The sequence below is a fragment of the Rhincodon typus genome, chromosome 4 (genome assembly GCF_021869965.1).
Source record: "Rhincodon typus isolate 14 chromosome 4, sRhiTyp1.1, whole genome shotgun sequence".
Taxonomy (NCBI): domain Eukaryota; kingdom Metazoa; phylum Chordata; class Chondrichthyes; order Orectolobiformes; family Rhincodontidae; genus Rhincodon; species Rhincodon typus.
The window spans coordinates 56,563,154-56,584,003 of NC_063335.1; the positions used below are offsets into that span (position 1 = coordinate 56,563,154).

The 20,850-nt window shown below is 41.4% G+C and overlaps 2 protein-coding genes across 4 annotated transcripts in view; both read left to right on the forward strand.

Moving 5' to 3' along the window:
- Positions 1–20,850, forward strand: part of LOC109930435 (BAALC binder of MAP3K1 and KLF4) — a 442,607-nt gene that overhangs the window by 353,003 nt on the left and 68,754 nt on the right. The gene's annotated exons all lie outside the window — the stretch shown is intronic.
- cndp2 (carnosine dipeptidase 2) overlaps positions 1–20,850 on the forward strand; it is a 52,012-nt gene that overhangs the window by 6,834 nt on the left and 24,328 nt on the right. For both annotated transcript variants that reach the window (XM_020529915.2, XM_048595578.1), the window contains exons 2-4: positions 7,127–7,216; positions 13,404–13,547; positions 13,854–14,016. In XM_020529915.2, coding sequence (XP_020385504.1) covers positions 7,157–7,216; positions 13,404–13,547; positions 13,854–14,016 — 367 coding nt within the window. In that variant the 5' untranslated portion in view covers positions 7,127–7,156. The remainder of the gene's footprint in view (positions 1–7,126; positions 7,217–13,403; positions 13,548–13,853; positions 14,017–20,850) is intronic.

A 20,850-nucleotide genomic window follows, 5' to 3' on the forward strand; every position in this document is an offset into this window, starting at 1 on the left:
TATATGCTAATTGATGTTCTTAAGGTGTACTTTAACCCGTTATAAGAATTGAGCTATTTGGAAGAACCGGGCACCTTTCCATCAGATTTACGCTTGTATTATACAGCAGTCAACCCTATACTCCCCACTTATAGTTCCAGCTGGCCTCATTTTCCTTAAGTGCTGAACACAGTTTGAACTGCTGAACCTTACAGTAGTTCATCAGACTCTGGAAAGATGTAGAATGCTTTTTCTAATCTTTTACCTTGTGCAGGCCATAGTACAAAGACAGCATTGTCTGGAGTTCACGTTTGATTGCACTTTTTTTTTGCCAAAACTGATAAAACCTATGCAAAAATATTGCAGAATCTTAAGCACATATTTAAGTTCACTGCAGATCAAGTTTCTGTGAGGTTTTGTGCTAGAAAATGGATCTACTCACAGGTCAGCCTTCATTCTTCAGGGTTATCTCTAATTGTACTTGTTTGCATGTCTTCATGGATACTCTTAATTTTAACCTGTTTTTAGGCACAAGTACATTGAGAAACTGTCATGAAAACCTGCTTCAAAGTAAATATGATATTTGAGTCTATTAACTGAAAACTTTGTTGAATTTCTTTAAAAAATAAACTAAAACTGCATTTCTTAAATTTATTCTTTTACGGGGACATGGACATTGCTGGCAAGACCACCATTTCTGCCCGTCCCTAATTGCCCTTGAACTGAGTGTTTTACCAAGCCATTTCAGAGGCTCGTGAAGAGTCATTACTGTGGGTCTGGAGTCACATGTAGACCAGACCAGGTAAGGATGACGGATTTCATTTCCTAAAGGACATTAGTGAATCACATGAGCTTTTATGTCAATCAATGATGGTCTCAGTAATGATGACTATGAAACTAGCTTTCAGTTCTAAAATTATTAATTAAATTTACATTTATTATGATAAGCCCAATTTCAGCTGGATGAATCAAACTGTGCCAATCTATCTCTCGCAAATATATCAAGGAATGTTTTTCTTTGAAACAATTTTATGTTGAATATTGGGGAAAAAAAAAATTGTTGAAGCTTTTCCTCTTGCACTCATCAGTGCAATTTGCAAGCAATACCAATTTAAATGGAATATAAAATGTATAATATATGAGAAGAGTATGCTGATGGTTTGCAAGCGTGCTTCCATAAAAATGCACCATTGGGTGATAATTGACAGTTAATTGTCAAGATAATAAAACGATAGTGTGGATGCTAGGGATCTGAAACAAAAATAGAAATTGCTGGTGAAACTCAGCAGTTCTGGCAGCATCTGACGGAAGAAAGTAACGTTAATGTTTTGAGTCCAGTGACTGTCCCTCAGAGGAAGAGGGCTTGGTAAACAAGGAGATTATGAATAGCAGCCCGGGACGGAAGACAAACTAAATAAGTGATAATCAGAGTTAAGGTTAGGAGAGAATGATGGAAAACAACTAAAATAATGTGATAATAAGCCTAGGAGTGAGGAACTGTTAGAATGGGTGATTGTGCTAAAAGCAGCCCATGTCATAACAGGACCAGTGTGCAGTGGGTGAAAAACATGGAAGGTCAGAATTAGGCTCTAAAGTTATCGAAATCGATGTTGAGTCCTAAAGGCTGCAGGGTTCCAAGTGGAAAATGAGATGTTCTTCAATCATGTACTGAGGCTCGCTGGAACACTGCCACAAGCCTGCATCAGAAATATTGGCTAGGCACACTGGTGTGTTGAAGCGGCAGGCAACTAGAAGCTCAGAGTCATTTTTGTGGACAGAATGAAGTGTTCTTCAAAGCGGTCACCCAGTCTGCATTTCACCTCTGCTGTGTGGAAGAGACCACACTGTGAACAGCGAATACAGTACAGTAGATTGAATGAAGTATAGGTAAGTTGCTGCTTCACCTGGAAGGTATGTCTTGGGCATTTGATGGTGAGGAGGGAGTTAATTGTCAAGGTTTGTTTCCACTTGAAACAGGCAGGTTACTCTGGTTAAGGCATTGCCCTGAGAAAAGAACCAAAAAATGGCTGTTGCCTGTTTTGTTGAGTTAAAATAAAGAAATGTGTGTGCACGTGCATATTCGCGTGCGTGTCAGTGTGGCATAGTGACTCTGCATTATTCTCCACTCTGCCAGACCTGAGTTTCTCCAGCATTCAGTGTGTATGTTTTTTCTGTCAATGAATAATAAGGTCCTGTATGTTAATATATATTGTTTCCAGTAAGCACAAATACAACAGTCTGCAAGCCTGACTGACTATCATAAATTGGTTGTCAGCATAATTCTTAGCATATGCTGGACAACATTTTGTTAAATAATCCTGTTATGGAATCGCACCTAATGTTGGACCCTGTTTTGAGATGTGCAAGTACATGCTTATTGGGTCACGTCTTGTTCAGAACAGTTTAAGGGATATGCCTTTTGATATGGTCCCATGTTTGGCAAGTATAGCCTACATACCTGGCATCACATCTGTACTAAAATTCATCTATCACATTACACACTTGTGTGATAGGCAGAACTTTGTTTTTGGCTTGATTTCAGTACTCTGTTAGTGGTGAACACCGTTCATGTTGTTACTGCATTAGTATCAGCATGAAAGAACTGCTTCAACAGTTTATCAAACTTTTCAGGTACCTTACAATTCCAGGTAATCTACGGTAGATTGGGTGCTCTTGAGGACTAGCAGTGACAGCCTTCAACCCGTTCATGAGTTTGTGCGATGAACGGCAAGAAATAATCTGATCAGGGTAGCCGTTATCCTCCAGGATGGTTTTGATGTGTCCTACTTCAGTATCAGTATTGCAGAACAACAGCTCAGACCCTATTTAAAGGTTGTTAATGAAGCCAATCTTAAAGCCTGTGGATTTGTAGGACTCCAATGTGTACAGTATTTGTGAAGGTAGATTTGTGATAAACAGCAGTAGAAAACCCCTGAGCTAAATTCTTAACGAGGACCTCAAGAAACGTGTGCTGTGTTGACTGGTCCATTTCAAAGATAAATTTAAGTACAGCTTGGAGCCCATTAAGACATATAAAGAAATTCTTGCACCCAGCTGTGGAGTCAAATGTAGCAAAGGTATCATCAACATATCAGAAATATGCAAGGGATAGGTGTCATTCATGGAAGACCAGTTTCTCATGGAGCCCAACAAAAATGTTTGAGAGGCCTAAAGGGAATCCCATGGAAACACTATCGATTTGGACATGTTTGGTGTTGTTTAAAACTAGCACAACAGTGCAAGTTACTGAGATGGCAGGTTCAACAAGTAGTGATTGACACAACGGTGGCAAGTCTAGATCACCACAATATCTTGCTTCAGGACTTTTTTGGCTTTTGAGTCTTTGTGGCTTTTTTGAGTGGTACCTGGTGAGTAGACTAGCAATGTCAAACAAGCACATGGACACTGTGTTGCGATTGACATGTAAGTCCTGCTTAGTCTTTGCAAATGTGAAGGAATCCTTCAATGTGTGGAGAATTTGCTCAAAACTGATTGTAACAGTTCATGCAACCACTTGGTCAGTTCATGTTGTACAGAACTGGTTATGGATAACATAAAGCATAAAGAGCCATCACTTTTGTGTGTTCTGGGTAGCCTGTACCTGGGTGGATTCGGGGAACCATGAAGACAAACCCAATCATATATCACCTAGCAGGTCAGTTCATGGATGCAGTAACCCTTTTCTAGCTTGCTTTTGAGTAAGACTGTCCAGGCACAGTGAGTAACAGGTCCAGTGTACAGAATTTGTTGAGAATGACATGGTGTTTATGTTTTTGATATGATGAGTTATGGTGTTAAGAATGGCAGTCTGGATGATCACATCTTCGGTAATTGTGACCTGAATGACCACCCTGATTGTTGCGTTTTGGAGCTCAAAGTTAGCTGCAGGCACAGTTGCACAGAAAGCACGTTTTGAGATGGGATCACCTTGCACCTTAAACATATCCAGTCAATAAGGGAATGAGTGATCACCAGTCAGAAGAAGGGAGGCAGTCAAGAAAGCCCTACTGTGCATCTCTCTCAATAGATTTTCTGTGTTGGACAATGGTAAGAGTGATAGTCCTTGTGGGAAATGAAGCCAGAGCCTAGCTGCACAAAGGGAAGCAGAAAGAGAACTATAGTGGTAACAGTCTCAATGAGAAGTACAGACAGGTTTTTCAGCAGCTGTGTGACTCTACCGTGCTGTGTTGCCTCCCTGGGGCTACGCCAGAGATGTTCCTGAGTAGCGGTAGGGCATTCTGAAGCAGGAGGGCAAACAGTCAGATATCATGGTTCACATTTGGACCATATGGAGTACATCTTGGATGGACCTTAGGAGGTACAGAGGATCAGAGGGACCTCAGTGTGCATGTCATAAATCCTTGAAGGCAGCAGGTCAGTTCGATAAGGTCGTTAAGAAGACCGATAGATACTTGCCTTTATTAGTTGAGGCCTTGAATACAAGGAGGTCATGATGGAGCTGTATCTGTTAGTTAGTCCACAGCTGGATTACTGTGTGCGGTTTTGATCCCCACACTATAGGAAAGATATGTTTGCACTAGAGATGGTGAAGAAGAGATTTACCAGGATGTTGCCCTGACTGGAGCAGTTCATCAATGAAGAGATTTTAAGTAGGCAGGTTTTCCTTCGAGCAGGGAAGGCTGAGTTGGGACCTGACTAAGGTGTATAAAATTATGACGGGCTTAAATATGGTAGATAGAGAGAAATTTTTCTCCTTCGTAAAGGAGTCAATAACCAGGGGGCATGGATTAACGGTAAAGATTTAGATGGGATTTAAGGAAGAATTTTTTGACACCCAGAGGGAGGTAGGCATCTGTAACTCACTGCCTGAAAGGGTGGTAGAGTTGGGAAGCCTTGCAATGTTTAAATATTTAGATGAACACTTGAAATGTCACAGCATACAAGGCTACAGGCTAAGTTCTGGAAAATAGAATGAGAATAGATGGCTGGTTTGACTGATATGAACACAATAAGTTGAAGAGCTTCTTTCTAAACTGTAAAAATAACTGACTATCCCAATCCCTTTGGATTTTCAGATGTCGGATTGGCCTGGAGGCTTTGTGACACTGCCGGACATTCAAGTCGTGTGTGAAAGTCAGACAAGTTGTCTGAAATCCCAAAATGTACATGACTAGATCAGCACTGTGTGCTTCGAATGAATTGCATCAGTGGAAGCTGGTTTGAGGCAGGATAGCCAATTTATATTCTAAACCATTAGTCAGTTAGGCAGGTTCATGGCAGATTTTACATGTGCTGATGTGCAAATACATTTGAGCATTAACTGAGAGAGAAATACTTCTCAGAACTAGCACAGTGCCTAATCCGCAATTGTATACAAATCAGAAACTACCTTTCCAGCATCTACAGTCGTTTGTTTGTTTGTTTTTCAGAAATGACTTAGACCACAAGACGTAGGAGCAGTAAGTAGAAGCAAAGGTTGAGTCTGCTCCTCCGTTCAGTAAGATCATGGCTTTAGGCCTGCAGGTTGAAAACAAAGAAGGGATCTGTCCTATGTGAGACATGTGAAAGTATTGTTTTGTATGAGGCTGCATCAAGCTGTGTATAGACCCTCAGTACGTAAACACCAAGTGTGACTAAGTTCTGAGATTCCATCTGTGCCCAGTGTTACAAAGGATGGGACTGGTCTCATTGCTGCAGAATGCTCCAAATAGTTGGACTGGTCTGTATCACCTGTCTTTCATGGAGAAATTTGCCAAGAAAAACACCTTTGACCACAAGTCCACCAGGAAGTGGTCAGCACCTAATACCCTTGAGACCTTCCGGAAAAGGAGAGAGTGGATCCTGTCATGTGATTCCCTGAGCAGGCTGTCAAAGTCATTTGGTAGAATGCCTCACCACCAGAATTTTCCAACAAACACCAAGGCATCACTTGGCTGGTGGTGAGAAAGGGCACTACCTGTGAGATAGCAGGAACTGCCGATGCTGGAAACCGATTTCGGGTTTCCTGACCCGAAACGTCGGCTTTCCTGCTTCTTTGATGCTGCCTGGCCTTCTGTGTTTGTCCAGCTCCACACCTTGTTATCACTACCTGTGAGATCCTTGTTTTACACTCGGTCGATCCATGCCACCGCATGCTGCCCATGAAGCAGCTGCAGGAGGGTTGGGACTGTCACCTACTGCCTCCTGGAATGTGCCTTTGCAAAGGGAGTCTGGAGAGAGGTGCTGTGGATTTTGTCAAGGTTCGTCCTGAGCAGCTCCGTGACACAGGACTCTATGCTGTATGGTTTATTCCCCAAGACAAACATTCAGCTCAATGAAAGACACTCTTTGGTCTGGTCAAAATTTCTTGGTCTTCCAGAACCTCGACCGAATGTTGCAGACTCCACATTCCAAGGTCCAGGACAATGAGCTGAGGGACTCACTAAAGCTTGGGTCAGCTGCTGTTAAGGCGCAGTGGGGAAAGACCTCTGTCTGAGTTCTCCCTGCTTAAGTAAATGTGGGTCCGTTCAGTTATCGGACCCTCCGAGTGCCTTAAATGCATGTAAATATATTCTGTAAGAGATGTCTTTGTTTTGTTTGAATAGAATCAAACTCCTTGATACGCTACCATACAGAACCAAACTGCGTTTGTGACCATGTACAAATATAAAGATACTTTTTATGCATAAAGTACATTTTTGAAATAAAAATGATGTGAAAGTAATGTGGGTTCATGAGCTTTCCAGTCCGATTTTCACTTTTCTCCCACCTCTCATTTTTTGTAACTATTTTCAGTTCGAACGACGACCTATTTTCTGTTTCCTCACTTGCTCCTTGCGGTGGGTGAATTCTCCCTTTCGTCGTTGGTGACCTGTTATGATATAGTGATATCATACAGCACCCTTAACAGACCAGAGCAAACAAAAACATTTCAAAAAGTGGTAGAGTTTGATATGCTAGAATAGAACTGGATGGAGCGCTAATCAATTTTTTTTTAACGGGGAAAATTTTGCATTGCTGTCGCCTTTCGACCAGGATTCCTTTGGTTTTGTCTGAAAGGGTAAAAGAGGGTTTAATAATATCTGAATCTTGCTCCGTCTTAAGTTGAGAGGTTGCGGCGCGTCGCTGGGCGGCGCTTCAAGATTGCGTGGCCTTTTAAAACGAAAAGGTGCAAAGTTCGGTAACGTAAGCCCGATTCTCCTTGCAGAATTTCAACCACTGTGTGCTTGCCGGAGCCATGGCATACCTTGGCAAACTTTTCAAGTACATCGATGACAACCAAGATCTGTACATAACAGTAAGTCATTTTGTTGTTGCTGCACTTATTCTCCACTTTTTTTTATGTTTCCTTTTACTAAAGACTTTGTTAGAAATGTTCTACAGTATATTTTTAAAAGATAGAACATTCATAATCTGAGCAATGTGAGAGGAAATTTGGTGTTAGATCTGTTGATTTGTGAGTCTGCTGGAAATGAAATAGTCAGAAAACGTGTCTAATGTCTTTTGCTGCACTCCGTAAAATCGGAGGACGTTTCCTGCCTTTTTCCGACATGTAAACAGATATAATATGCACTCAGTATTTCCGTAAACCTGAGTGTAGAGCAGACATGAAGAAGGGTCCAGGCCCGTAACGTCAGCTTTCCTGCTCCTCTGATGCTGCTTGGTCTGCTGTGTTCATCCAGCTCTACACCTTGTTGTGAGGAAGGGTCACCGGACCCGAAACGTTAACTCTGTTTTCTCCTCCACAGATGCTGCCAGACCTCCTGAGCTTTTCCAGCAACTTTGTTTTTCTACACCTTGTTATCTCTGTAGAGCAGACACCTTTGCAACAATCATTTCAACAGAAAAAAAAATTGGCACTGATGATGTGTGCAGTTAATAGGTTAGAAGACTGGATACAGTAGGGAGAGATTGTGTCTGCAGTCTGGGGCAGGATGTGACAAGATCTGACTTTACCTCTTGTCAGTCTCGTGTATCCCCTTCAAATGATACCTTGAAACGGTTTCGAGAAGAAAAAGCACAGATTCCTGGGGAACAGGCCACCAAAGAGATTGTGTGAAAATGATGAAGTGGTGAGTGTGGGTGGAGTGATTAAAATTAGTTACCCTGTGCCTTGAGGTTGTTCATCATGTTTGCACCACTCTGCTCACTGACCCGATGACACTAAGAGATGAAGGGGACAAAGTAAGGACTAGACTCTGTCAGGGCATGGGGGAGCTAGCGACCCTACACCCTGTCTCTGTGACCTCATCTCGGCTCCCGACTCTCAGACTTAGAGCTGCTGCACTATATCCGGAAGTACATAGAGTAGAATTGAGTCTACCACACAAATTGAACAGTTGGCCTAACAGTCTATACTTGTGTTTTGAGTTCCATGTAAACCTGCTTTCAGCTCTCTACATTGAACCCTATCAACAGGTCTTTCTATTTGTAAGTCCAGTATGCTTTTATCAGACTTCACTTTAACTGACCTTTGCTATTTGTTTGTTCTTGCCACTGTTTAGGAAAAGTGGTTCTTCTGAATTCACACTCTCTTACATTAGTGACGAGCTTATGTTTCTGATCTCTAATTTTGGAGACCCCAGTGAGTGGAATTGTTTTCTGACCATCTACCCTCTGAAACCCTTCCTTAATCTTAAAGGCTGTAATCAGCCTTCAGCCTTCTCACCTAGAAAAGAAGAGTCCTTAAATGTTCAACCTTCCACAATAAGTTATCCTCACCACCCTCCATCTTTTTTTGCACCCTCCCCAATGCTTCTGTATTTCTGCAGTGCAGAGACCAAAGGTTATCATAATGCAGTCTGTTAAATTTGCATTAAATTAATCATAACTTCTCTACTTCTCAATTCTATCCCTGCAGAAATGAATCTCGGTGCGTAGTTTGGAAATTGCCTTGTGTGCTGATTTGATTAATGCTAATTTGTTCAAGTTGGTCTTCTCTATGTTTTTCCTTTTTTCCTCTCTATTTAGAGTCCTAGAGCAGTACAGCATGGAAACAGACCCTTTGGTTCAACTCATCCATGCCAAACAGATATCCTAAATTAATTTAGCCCCATTTGCCAGCATTTGGCCCATATCCCTCTAAACCCTTCCTAATTGTGTACCCATCAAGATGCCTTTTTAAATGTTATAATTGTACCAGCCTCCACCACTTCCTCAGGCAGTTCATTCCATACACTCACCACTCTATGTATGAAAAAGTTGCCCCTTAGGTCCCTTTTAAATCTTTCCCCTCTCAACTTAAACCTATGCCCTTTAGTTTTGGACTCTGTTACCCTGTGGAAAAGACCTTGGCTATTCACCCTATCCATGTCCCTCATGATTGTATAAACCTCTATAAGGTCACCCCTTAGCCTACTGCACTGAAGGGAAAATAGTCCCAGCATATTCAGCCCCTGCCTATAGCTCAAACCCTCCAACCCTGGCAACATCTTTGTAAATCTTTTCTGAACTGTTTCATGTTTCACAACATCCATCCTATAGTAGGGAGACCAGAAATGCCTGCGGTATTCCAAAAGTGGACTAACCAATGTCCTGTACAGCTGCAACATGACTTTCCAACTCCTACACTCAATGCACTGACCACTGAAGGCAAGCATACCAAACGCCGCCTTCACTATCCTGCCTATCTGCGACTCTACTTTCAAGGAACTGTGAACCTGCACTCCAAGGTCTCTTTTGTTCAGCAGCACTCCCCAGGACCTTGCCATTAACTGTATGAATCCTGCCCTGAGTTGCCTTTCCAAAATGCAGCTCCTCAACATTTATCTAAATTAAACTTCATCTGCCGCTCCTTATCTATTCAGCTTATCTGAACAAGTCCCACTATTCTCTGAGATATCCTTCTTGGTTGACTACTACACCACCAATTTGATGTTATCTGCAAACTTACTAACCATACCTCCTGTGTTCATATCCAAATCATTTATATAAATGATGAAAAACAGTGGACTCAACATTGACCCTTGTGGCACGCTGCTGGTCACAGGCATCCAATCTGAAAAGCAACCCTCCACCACCACCCTCTGTCTTCTACCTACAAGCCCGTTCTGTATCCACATGGCTAGTTCTCCCTGTATTCTATGTGATCTAGCCTTGCTAACTAGTCTACCATGTGGAATCTTGTTGAACACCTTACTGATGTCCATATAAATCACTTGCATCACTCTGCCTTCATCAATCTTCTGTTACTTCTTCAAAAAAACTCCAACGTTAGTGAGACTCAATTTCCCATGCCTAATAAGTACTTGCCTTTTCAAATACATGTAAATCCTGCCTACCACTGATGTCAGACTCATGGCTCTATAGTTCCCTGGATTTTCCTTACCACCTTTTTTAAACAATGACACCACGTTAGCCAATTTCCAGTCTTCCGGCACCTCACCTGTGGCTATCGCTGATACAAATATCCCAGCAAGGGGCCCAGCAATCACTTTTCTAGCTTCCCACAAATCTCCAGTCTAACCTGATCAGGTTCCAGGGATTTATCCACCTTTGTGTTTTAAAACATCCAGCAGCACCACCTCTGTTATATGGACATGTTTCAAGATGTTGCTATTTATTTCTTCAAGCTCTCTAGGTTCTGTATCCTTCTCCACAGTAAACACTGATGCAAAATACTCTTTTAATATCTCCCCCATTTCTTTTGGTTCCACACAAAAGTGGACTTGCTGATCTTTATGGAGGCCTAATCTCTCCCTACTTTCCTTTTTGTCCTTCATGTATTTGTAGAATCCCTTTTGGATTCTCCTTAAACCTATTTACCGAAGCTATATCATGTCCCCTTTTTGCCTTCCTGATTTCCCTCTTAAGTATACTCCTACTGCCTTTATACTCTTCTAGGGATTCACTGGATCCCTGCTGTCTGTACCTGACAAATGCTTTCTTCTTTTTGACCAAAATCTCAATTTCTCTAGTCATCCACCATTCCCTACACTGGCCAGCCTTACCCTTCACCATAACAGGAAAATATTGTCACTGCACTGTCTTATTTCATTTTTGAAGGCTTCCCATTTTCCAGCAGTCCCTTTCCCTGTGAATATCTAGCCCCAATCAAGTTTTGAAAGTTCTTGCCTAATACTGTCAAAATTGGCCTTCCTCCAATTTAGAACTTTAACCTTTAGATCAGTCTATCCTTTTCCATCACTATTTTGAAACTAATAGAATTATGATCACTGGCCCCAAAGTGCTTCCCCACTGACATCTCGGTCCTACCCTGCCTTATTTCCCAAGAATAGTTCAAGTTTTGCTCCTTTTTTCGTAGGTACATCCACATACTGAATCAGAAAGTTTTCTTGTACGCACTTAACAAATTTCTTTCCATCCAAGCCCTTAACACAATGGCAGTCCCAGTCTATGTTTGGAAAATTAAAATCCCCTACCGTTACCGCCCTGTTATTCTTGCAGATAACTGAGACCTCCTTACAAATTTGCTTCTCAGTTCCACCTAAGTAACTTCCCTAGATGTACTTCTAGGAATATCCTCTGTAAATATAGCTGTAATGTTACTTCTAATCAAGAAACGCCCACCCACCATCCTTTGTATAGCATCTATACACTGGCACGTTAAGCTGTCAGTCTTGTCCATCCAATCCAGGTACAAGCCATCCTTCTTGTATAGGTCACGTCTACCCCAGAAGAGATTCCAATGATCCATAAATGTGAATCCTTCTCCCCTACACCAGCTCCTCAGCCACGCATTCATCTGCTCTATCCTCCTACTCCTACCCTCACTAGCTTGTGGCACCAGGAGTTATCTAGAAATTACTACTCTCGGACCTACTTTTTAAATTCCTGCCTAATTTCCTATATTCTTTCCTCGGAACCTCATCCTTTTCTCTTCCTATGTTGTTAGTTCTAATGTGTACAACAACCTGCTGCTCCCTCTCCCCTTTGAGATTATTCTGAACCCTGTTTGAGATATCCTTTATCCGAGCACCAGGGAGGCAACACACCATTCTGACGTCTCGTTGTCGACCCCAGAAACGTCTGACGAGAGAGTCCATCTTCGCCATCGATCACTTAAAACCTTTTGATACGTTAGAGCCAGTCTCTGTACCAGAAACGTGGCTGTCAGTGCAACATTCCCCTGAGAGTCCGTCACCCCCTGCATTTTCCAAAACCGCTTACTTGTTTGAGTTGTGGATAGCCACAGGAGACTCCTGCACCACCTGCCACCCCTCCTACCTTTCCTGGAGGTATTAACACTTAAAACATTTGTGCTGTCTTGTTGCTAGCCATTCAACCAGTCATCCCTAGCCTTCCCAGCCTCGCACTAATTACCCTGTGAGATTCTGTTAAAATGTTGGCTGTGCCTAGAAACAAAAAGCTAGAAACCAGAGAACTAAACCTCTCCTGTGTGTGGATGCACTGTGTTTGGTTCTTATTATTGGGATAGTGCACTGGAAATCAACCCCACTATTCCCGGAGTTGTCACAGAAGTTAAAGATTTTAAAGATAAGCAAATTCCTGAATCTTTTAGACCCAGGATGAGAGAAAGCAAGGACTGGGTTTCTGGCTTAACCAGAAAACATTATTTATGGCAAGTAAATGGATTCTAGGTACAGGTAAATTATTATGAACTGTTGGCATATAACTCTACTAGTTAAACACTAACCCCCTTTATAAACTCCCCCTTAGACACACGCACACACACAGGAAAAGAAAACATGGGTGTTATGGGATGAGGGAAGAGCTAGGAAGGCAGTTCACTGCTTCCTTTTCACATGATCAACTGAGATCGTTCTTGTGCCAATTGGAATGCTGTTTCTCAGTCCTTTTCCAGATGCTTTTACTGATTTGCAGGAGGTACAGACGACTGATTCGCACACATAAAAGGCCTTCTATGCATTTCTTAAGTCAAAGTTTGTAGCACCTGATGAACAAAAAATAAATGGGTTTTCTTCGGCCTTTAAAGTGGGCTTTGCTGCAGAGAACAGATCCCGTTCCTGAGCTGGTGGAGATCTGATCACTTCTCTGTCTCTTGCTCACATCCCCAAGCTGTTCAGTTAGCTACAAACCACTCACATTGTTGGCAGGTGGAAGGCCTTTGTCATCAATAATTTGTCACTAATCCAGAGACCAATCAGCTACTTGTTGGCAACCAAATCTCCACAACCCTTTGGCTCCAGCTTGTCTGCCAACCACTGTTGGAACCAGTGTTTACAATAAGGGTCAGGTTACTTGCTTTCCAAAACATGGAGCAATCCTTGGCTTTGAAACAGTTCTTTTCCCATGTCAGTCCACCATTAATAACACAAAAATAAAAAGATGTCATCTTTACATTCAATATGCAGTATTGATGTTGGGGATCAGTGCTGTGAAGAATACAGCCTTTACTTCAGCTACTTAATCATATTTGAAGCTTTTTTCCAGTACAAACCCCCTACATAATCTCAGTTGACGAGTAATTCCAATTTAAATGTGAAAATCACTGACTTCGTTTTTATTAGACTTCAGTTTAATCAACTGTCTTGTTTCCCTAGCGTCTCGCAGATTGGGTGACCATTCAGAGTGTCTCAGCATGGCCAGAAAAGAGAGATGAAACCCGAAGAATGGTGGAATTTGTGGGCAAAGAGATAGAGAAACTGGGGGGATCTGTGGAGCTGGCTGATATTGGGCAACAAACGGTGAGAACCAAACTTTAGCTTGAAACTTTCTTCAAATTTTTATAAACATGCCTCTTCCAAATTTTTTTTCCTTTTTACTCTTTCCTTCTCAAAGCGTTTTGAATTCCTTGGGGCCGATAGCCCACTCGTGCCTTTTGGTAGCTCGACAGTTTTATTCATGTGGTCGGTTCTTTTGGAATTCTATGTCCAAAATGATACACACCCCTTGCTCTCTTGCGCTCACTTTCTGCAATAAAGTTTTTTACAATCTTTCATAAATTTGTCATCTTATTGTATACAAAGTAATTTTTCTTTATTTTAAATTAGCTGCCTGATGGATCAAAGATCCCTCTTCCTCCCATCCTATTGGCTACACTAGGCAATGACCCAAAAAAGAAGACTGTATGTATCTATGGTCACCTGGACGTTCAACCTGCACAAGTCAAGGATGGATGGGACACTGAGCCCTTCACACTGGTTGAGAAAGATGGTGAGAAGATTTCTGTTTGTCCTTAATCGTTATTGAAAATCCATTTGCTAGTTTGTGTTCTGGAATCAGACATTGCTGAAAGCAGGCTTGTTCATTTGGTGTCTGACCTTTCGCTTCATTCTGACCAAGCGAGTCTGCAAAACAGTTCAAGTTTTCAAAAAAATATAATTAGGGCTGCTCAGTAAAAGAAGTGAAAGCGACATAAGGAGAAATCTTTTTGTGCAGCAAGTGGTTCACATCTGGAACGTACTGCCTGAGAATGTGGTTGAGGCAGGTTCATTTGAGGCATTTATACCATTGTGGCATTGTCACTGGACTATTGATCCTGAGACCCAGGCAAATACTCTGGGGACGTGAGTTCAAATCACATTGATTCAAATTTCACCATCTGACCCGTCACAATGAAAATCTGGAATTAAAAAATTCTAATTGCAATCACTGACTATTGTTATCAAAACCCAACTGGTTCACTAGTGTCCTTTTAGAGAAGGAAATTTTCCACCCTTACCTGGTCAGGTCTGCATGTGACTTCAAACCCACATCAATATGGCTGACTCCTAGCTCCCCTCTGAAATGACTCTAGAAGCCACTCAGCTGAAGGGCATTTAGGGATGGGCATCTGCTTAGTCTATAAACTAGTTCACTACTGAACTTTGTTTTATAACTTGTGAAATTTGCACACTCATCATTTAGGTTGTGAGTTGCATACCACACTACTAAGGCATTATACCTTCCCTTATAGTCGTAAAGCATTAATCGCTCTTTTCTTCTCATACTTCCATGGAGATTACATCTTAGTCCAAATTGCTATTATTTGATCATGTGCAGCGTTATTAGCATTATTAGTTTGCCTAGTTGCCTTGAAGCAGCAATTTTGACTTTCAATTTTGGCCTTAGGAAATGTGTTTCAACATTTTATTGCAGCCTTGTTTTCAGATCCTGTTCTCAACAGTTACATTTATTTTGAAAAAGAGGCAGCTGCCATCACTTTAAAATCACGAGAAAGGAAACTGTGAAGTAATCAGGAACTGAAAACCATTTTTTGTTTAACAAAAGTCATGTATGTGAATATTTGTCGTTGTTGGTTTGAGGTTACTTTGAAAGTATCAGCAATTTGTCAAAGACTGAGTTCTGAACATATCTTAAAAAAACGTTAGTCAATGACATTATCCCTGCTTTCCGCTTCCTGGAATTTCTGAGGCTGCTGTACTTAGAATTTTGTCATATATATTGTCCTTTTTTTTTGATAATACACCAACTGTTCTACTATTTTCAATTTTAAATTCGGGTATGCACTGAAAATGCTGAAATTGTTCACTGTGAATGCCTGACTTTTGGACTTTTTCATAATCTTCTGCTGCTGTTTTTAATGCTGGGATCTGCTCCTGTTTTTCTGCTCATGTTAGTCACATCAACACATTAGTCACAACTGTTTTTTTTCCTTTGGAGACCAAACCATTTTTATTTGCATAGATCTGGACAAGACAGCAGAATGATGAGGTTTTCTCCGCATCATTTATTACAGATCGTCCTGGGTTGAGGAACCTTGCCAGATCTGTAAACGGGATGTTCAAATAACAATTGCACCTTCTGAGATTACCCCTTGCTGTCCAGATAAGTAGGCCAGGAAATGTGTTAATTGGGGATACCTTTAGACATCTGCTTGGACTAGATGTCAGAATTAATTAAACTTTAGGTTTTTGCCCGTTGTAAATTTTGCCGCTTAAAATGAGTTGAGTTATCTGTTATATCAGTGAAGAGGAAATTATGTTGGAATATCACTCTTCAGCAATTTATTACTGCTGCCCCTAATTGCATTTAAGAGGAAACTACATGAGTTCATGAAGAAGAGAGGAATAGATGATGCTAATCATTTGGGATGAGGAAACATATGGAGATCCATGTGCAGTGTAAACATGACTGGATTGAGTTGATTTGAATCATTTATTGTCACATGTATTCAATATAAAATACAGTGAAAAGTTTATATTGTCACCATGCATTGGCACCATTCTCATTAACATAAAATAAAGAATAAAGAAACATAATTTAGAGTCCAACTTTTCCTTCGCCGCCGCTGCCACAGTCCTGCTCTGGGTTTCACCAGCCCACATCACTCCGCTGCCACAGTCCCACTCCAGCCCATGATTGTGGACCAATTCAACTGAATAGTCTGTTTCAGTGTTGTAATTGCGTGTAAGGATTTCATTCTCAATCTTTTTACTTGTCCTGTATAGCTAGAACATAAGCTATCGGAGCAGAAGTAGGCTGTTGAGCCCGTTGGATCTGCTCCAACATTCAATTAGATCATGGCTGATTTAATAGCACTTAAGTCTCCCTTCCTGCTGTTTTCCCCATAACCCTTGATTCCCTTACAGATTTAGAAATCTATTTATTCGTTGACCATCCATTGAGTTGGATTGGTCAGATAAGACTATTTTGCTAACACTCTTGTCATTTAGTGTTTTGTTTTAAATTGCTTTAATAATACTCTCCTTTTACAGTCACTGTCCATTTCCACTCTGCTCAATCCCCACAGTGGTTTGCTGATCTGTTTGGTGTGTTCCAGCTATCTTTAAGCAAGCTCAGATTCAGTCTGCAGCCCCTGTTTCCTAGCTTCTTGGTTCAAGATTCCTGTTGACTGATATCAATAATACTCCTTTCTATTCTCTTCAGAGGTTCAGCATTCTGTTGGACAAGATTTGCCCAAGTTAATAATAAAATTCAATATTTTTCTGGGTGTTGTAACAAAATCAGATCTCTATCTGTTAGCTAGCTTTTTATTGTGAAGGTTAGAAAACTGATTGATTGAAGTCCTAAATTCATAAAATAATAGAATTCCTACAGTACAGAAGCAGGCCATTCAGCCCATCGAGTCCTCACTGAATCTCTGAAGAGTATCCCACCCAGACCCAACCCCTTACCCTATCCCTGTAACCCCACATTTTTCATGGTTAATCCAGCTAGCCTGCATATCCCTGAATGCTATGGGCAATTCAGAATGGCCAGTCCACCTAACCTGTACATCTTTGGACTGTGGGAAGAAACCAGAGCACCCGGAGGAAACCCATGCACACACGAGGAGAATTGTGCAAACTCCACACAGACAGTCGCCTGAGGGTGGAACCAAACTCAAGTCCCTGGCGCTGTGAGGCAGCAGTGCTAATCACTGAAGCATTATCAGAGTAATTTTATTTGAGATGCTTCTGAAACTTGGATATTTCAATAAAGTGCGAGTTTTGTCAAGAGAAAGCATTCAGTGTCTGTCACAAGGCTCCTGGTTGAGCTCATTTAAATAAAATTTTCAGGGAAAATTCTTCTTTCTCTGTCTCAGACCGCAAACAATTGGCGATCGTCATTTTATTTAAATCTTATTTCCACTAAATAGCAACATGTGGTCAGGGCTTTTGTCTTGCAATCATCAGGACTGGGATGCAAGAAAACCAGAGTGCTGATTGTTTGGACCATCATGAGCGTAGAGATGTAGCCAGAACTTAACTGTCGACCTTGGATCTTGACCTTCGTTCACTGGGCTCAATGTGACACGCTTGAGCATTCCAGCAACTATGTTTATTAGCAAGCAGTACCCTGTTCTCTGTAGACAAAAAGAACTTATACACACTGTACCTTTCTCATTGGGAAAGGGTGTTGTGGACTGTTAATCCCTACTACTTTCCCTAGCAACCCTGAGCCATCAACGTCTGCCTGCTTGGTTTGAGAACTAAGATTGAAAGTTAACTGTGTTTGCTATATCTGTGTGCCAATGGTGGGCGCAGCAAGTGCAGGAAAATGTGATTAATACAGTTTAGTGGTGTTGGTCAACATAGACATGGTGGGCCACAGTCTATTTCTGTGCTGTATGACTCTATTTCTAACCGTTCCCTCTCATGCAAGACAGACAGTTTCAACTTCTCAACTCCTTTTTAGCAATGATTAATTAACTACCAAGCAATTATATATCTTTTTAATCAACCACTTCATTCATGTTTTGACACACATCCAGAGATGGTGGGACTTGAACCCAGGCCTCCTGGGATACTACCACAAAAGCCGAGTAATTATTTTATATCCTGTCTCACTTCAGACTTTTTAACCTCCTCTTAATTCTAAGCACAAACAGGTGATGGCATTTGCATAAGTGCTTACAGTTTAAATGGCTCCAACATGGTGGAGGTATTCAGTTTTTAACAAGGGTCTATGGTTGTTAAACCAGTTGATTAGCATTTATGGCAATTTCTTCAGAAGGAGGTTATTCTTAAGATTCTGTTTATCTCTGTACTGCTCTCCAATTTTCTTTATGAAAAGATTTGAAAAATTAATGGATGTAAGTTGTTTCAGAGATAGTGGGGACTGCCGATGCTGGAGAATCTGAGATAACAAGGTGTAGAGCTGGATGGCCTGCTGCGTTCATCCAGCTCTACACCTTGTTATCTTGGATGTAAGCTGTAATTCTTTTGTATTGATTTTTAAGATGTGGTTACTGATGGGATTGTTGACACTCTATTCTTCCTGTTACTTGTTTTTAACATTCTTCTGTCACTTTACAATTAACGTCAAGAAAGAGAACCTGTCCCAATTTGGTGAGGAGTTCAGGAAAGCATGTCAGGACAGCACTGGGCATACCTGAAAATGAGGTACCAACCTGGTGATGTTTTAAGACGGGGCTATTGACATACTAAACAGTTAAAAAGAAGTCGAACTAAGCAAACGATAGGATAAAAGCTCTGTGATCCCGCTACATTGATTTGGTGGACAATTGAACAACAATGGGGGAGGAGGCTCCATGAACTATCCTGTCCTGAATGACAGCAGAGCCCAACAGCTCTGTGTGTGCTGGCAATGTGGTTGAAGCATGTGCAACCACTTTCAGCCGCATATGTTGGAGATGATCAACCTGGGTTTCTTCCTGAGATCTCCAGCATCACTCATGCTATCGGTAAAGGTGACGGACTCTGAAGGCATATGTTCCAGAATAATGCATACCTCTCCCTAAGCTATTCCACTATCCACTGCAGCATAGTTGCTAATCACCGTGTGGCAACTTTCCCAAGTATGTTCTATTAAAAGAAAAAGTAGGCCAAATCTACTCCTGTCAGTTATTGCCCCTTTATCTATTCGCAGTCATCAGTATTGATGGCAGTGGTTATTGACTATGCTATCAATCAGCACTCACTAATAAACTGCTTCATTTGCATTCTGCCAGGGTTACTTGGTTGCAGATCTCATTATACCAGCACTGCAAAATGAACAAAAGAGCTGGTTTGTAGAGGTGAGCCAGTGTGAGTAATCATGAGCCCCATTAAGATTTGAATCAGCAGGAATTGATGAAATGCCCACTCACTGGTTAGTTATACCTGACACAAAGAAAAATGGTTGTAGTTCTTGATAATTAGTCATTTTCACTCCAGAACATCTCTGTTGAAGCTCCTCTAGGATAGTGTCTAAGCTCAACTATGACCTTGCCTTATCATAAGGTTAGAACTTAAGATATTGACCCAGTGACAGTTAAGGCACAGCCAAATTCCAGGAACGCCCTCCCGAAAAGCACTGTGCGTGTCTCTACACTATATGGACTGCAGAAGCTCACCACCCGCTTCTTGAGGGTAACTAGTGTTACAGAGGGGATGGTTAAATGAAATTAAATCCCTGATACTCCCTTTATAAGCAACAAGTAACAATTTATTTACCTAACTCTAACAGTGAACAAATAAACAGAACTACTAACAAACTGGACAATTTCCACCTCCCGTCCCAACTACTAACTATTCCTGAATAAAACAAAATTCTAATGGTATGCTGTTCTAATAAATAGAAGTCCTACTTCTATAAACCAAAGTAATAAGAAAAATAAATTAAAACTTAGTGTCTCGGAATTACAGCCAGGATAAGTCTTCCGCAATGTTCTTTGCCTTCTTGGCTGTTTTCCATTCAGGAATTCATTTCTCCGTCAAATTCTTGTGTCGGGAATATTAGCTAAGAGTGTCGTAGTACCTTTAGCTAGATGGTGCATACTCTGAGATCTTAGAGATTTCTGAGAGAGGCAGTAATTTTCTCTTTCTTTAAGAGCTGTTCTCTTAACAAATGGCAGTTTGCTCTCCTTCTGATTTTCAAATGCCCTCTTATACCCCTGACCTATTAATTTCTTACAAGAGCATTGGTTCTAAGTTGACAGAACCTTCAGATTTAAATTTAATTGGGTTTTGGTATCTAGGGCCTGGTTTAAATTAATTGGCTAAATTCAAAAATCTGTTGTCTTGGTAAAAATGCTGCTTTGCCTGCTAATAGTATAGCCTTTTGATACAATGTTTCAAATTCAAGAACTCTTGGTGCATCTGCTGCTGCCAGCAGACATTTTTTAAATCCAAGCCTAAACAAACCATGTCCCTTTTAAAGGGACTATGCGCTTTTTTTTTGTTTTCTCCCCCCATCATTTTACAAATATCAAATACTCGACCCAACTTCGCAACACCTCCTCCCTTAAGAAAAAACTGAACCATCATGTCCCAAAACCAGTCCAGCTCGTCCCTGCCTCCCTAACCTGTTCTTCCTCCCACCTATCCCCTCCTCCCACCTCAAGCCGCACCTCCATCTCCTACCGACCAACCTCATCCCGCCCCCTTGACCTGTCCGTCCTCCCTGGACTGACCTATCCCCTTCCTAACCCCCTACCTACACTCACCTTTCCTGGCTCCATCCCCGCCTCTTCGACCTGTTTGTTTCCTCTCCACCTATCCTCTCCCCTATCCCTCTTCTATCCGCCTCCCACTCTCTCCCTATTTATTTCAAAACCCCCTTCCCCTCCCCCTTTTCTGATGAAGGGTCTAGGCCCGAAAC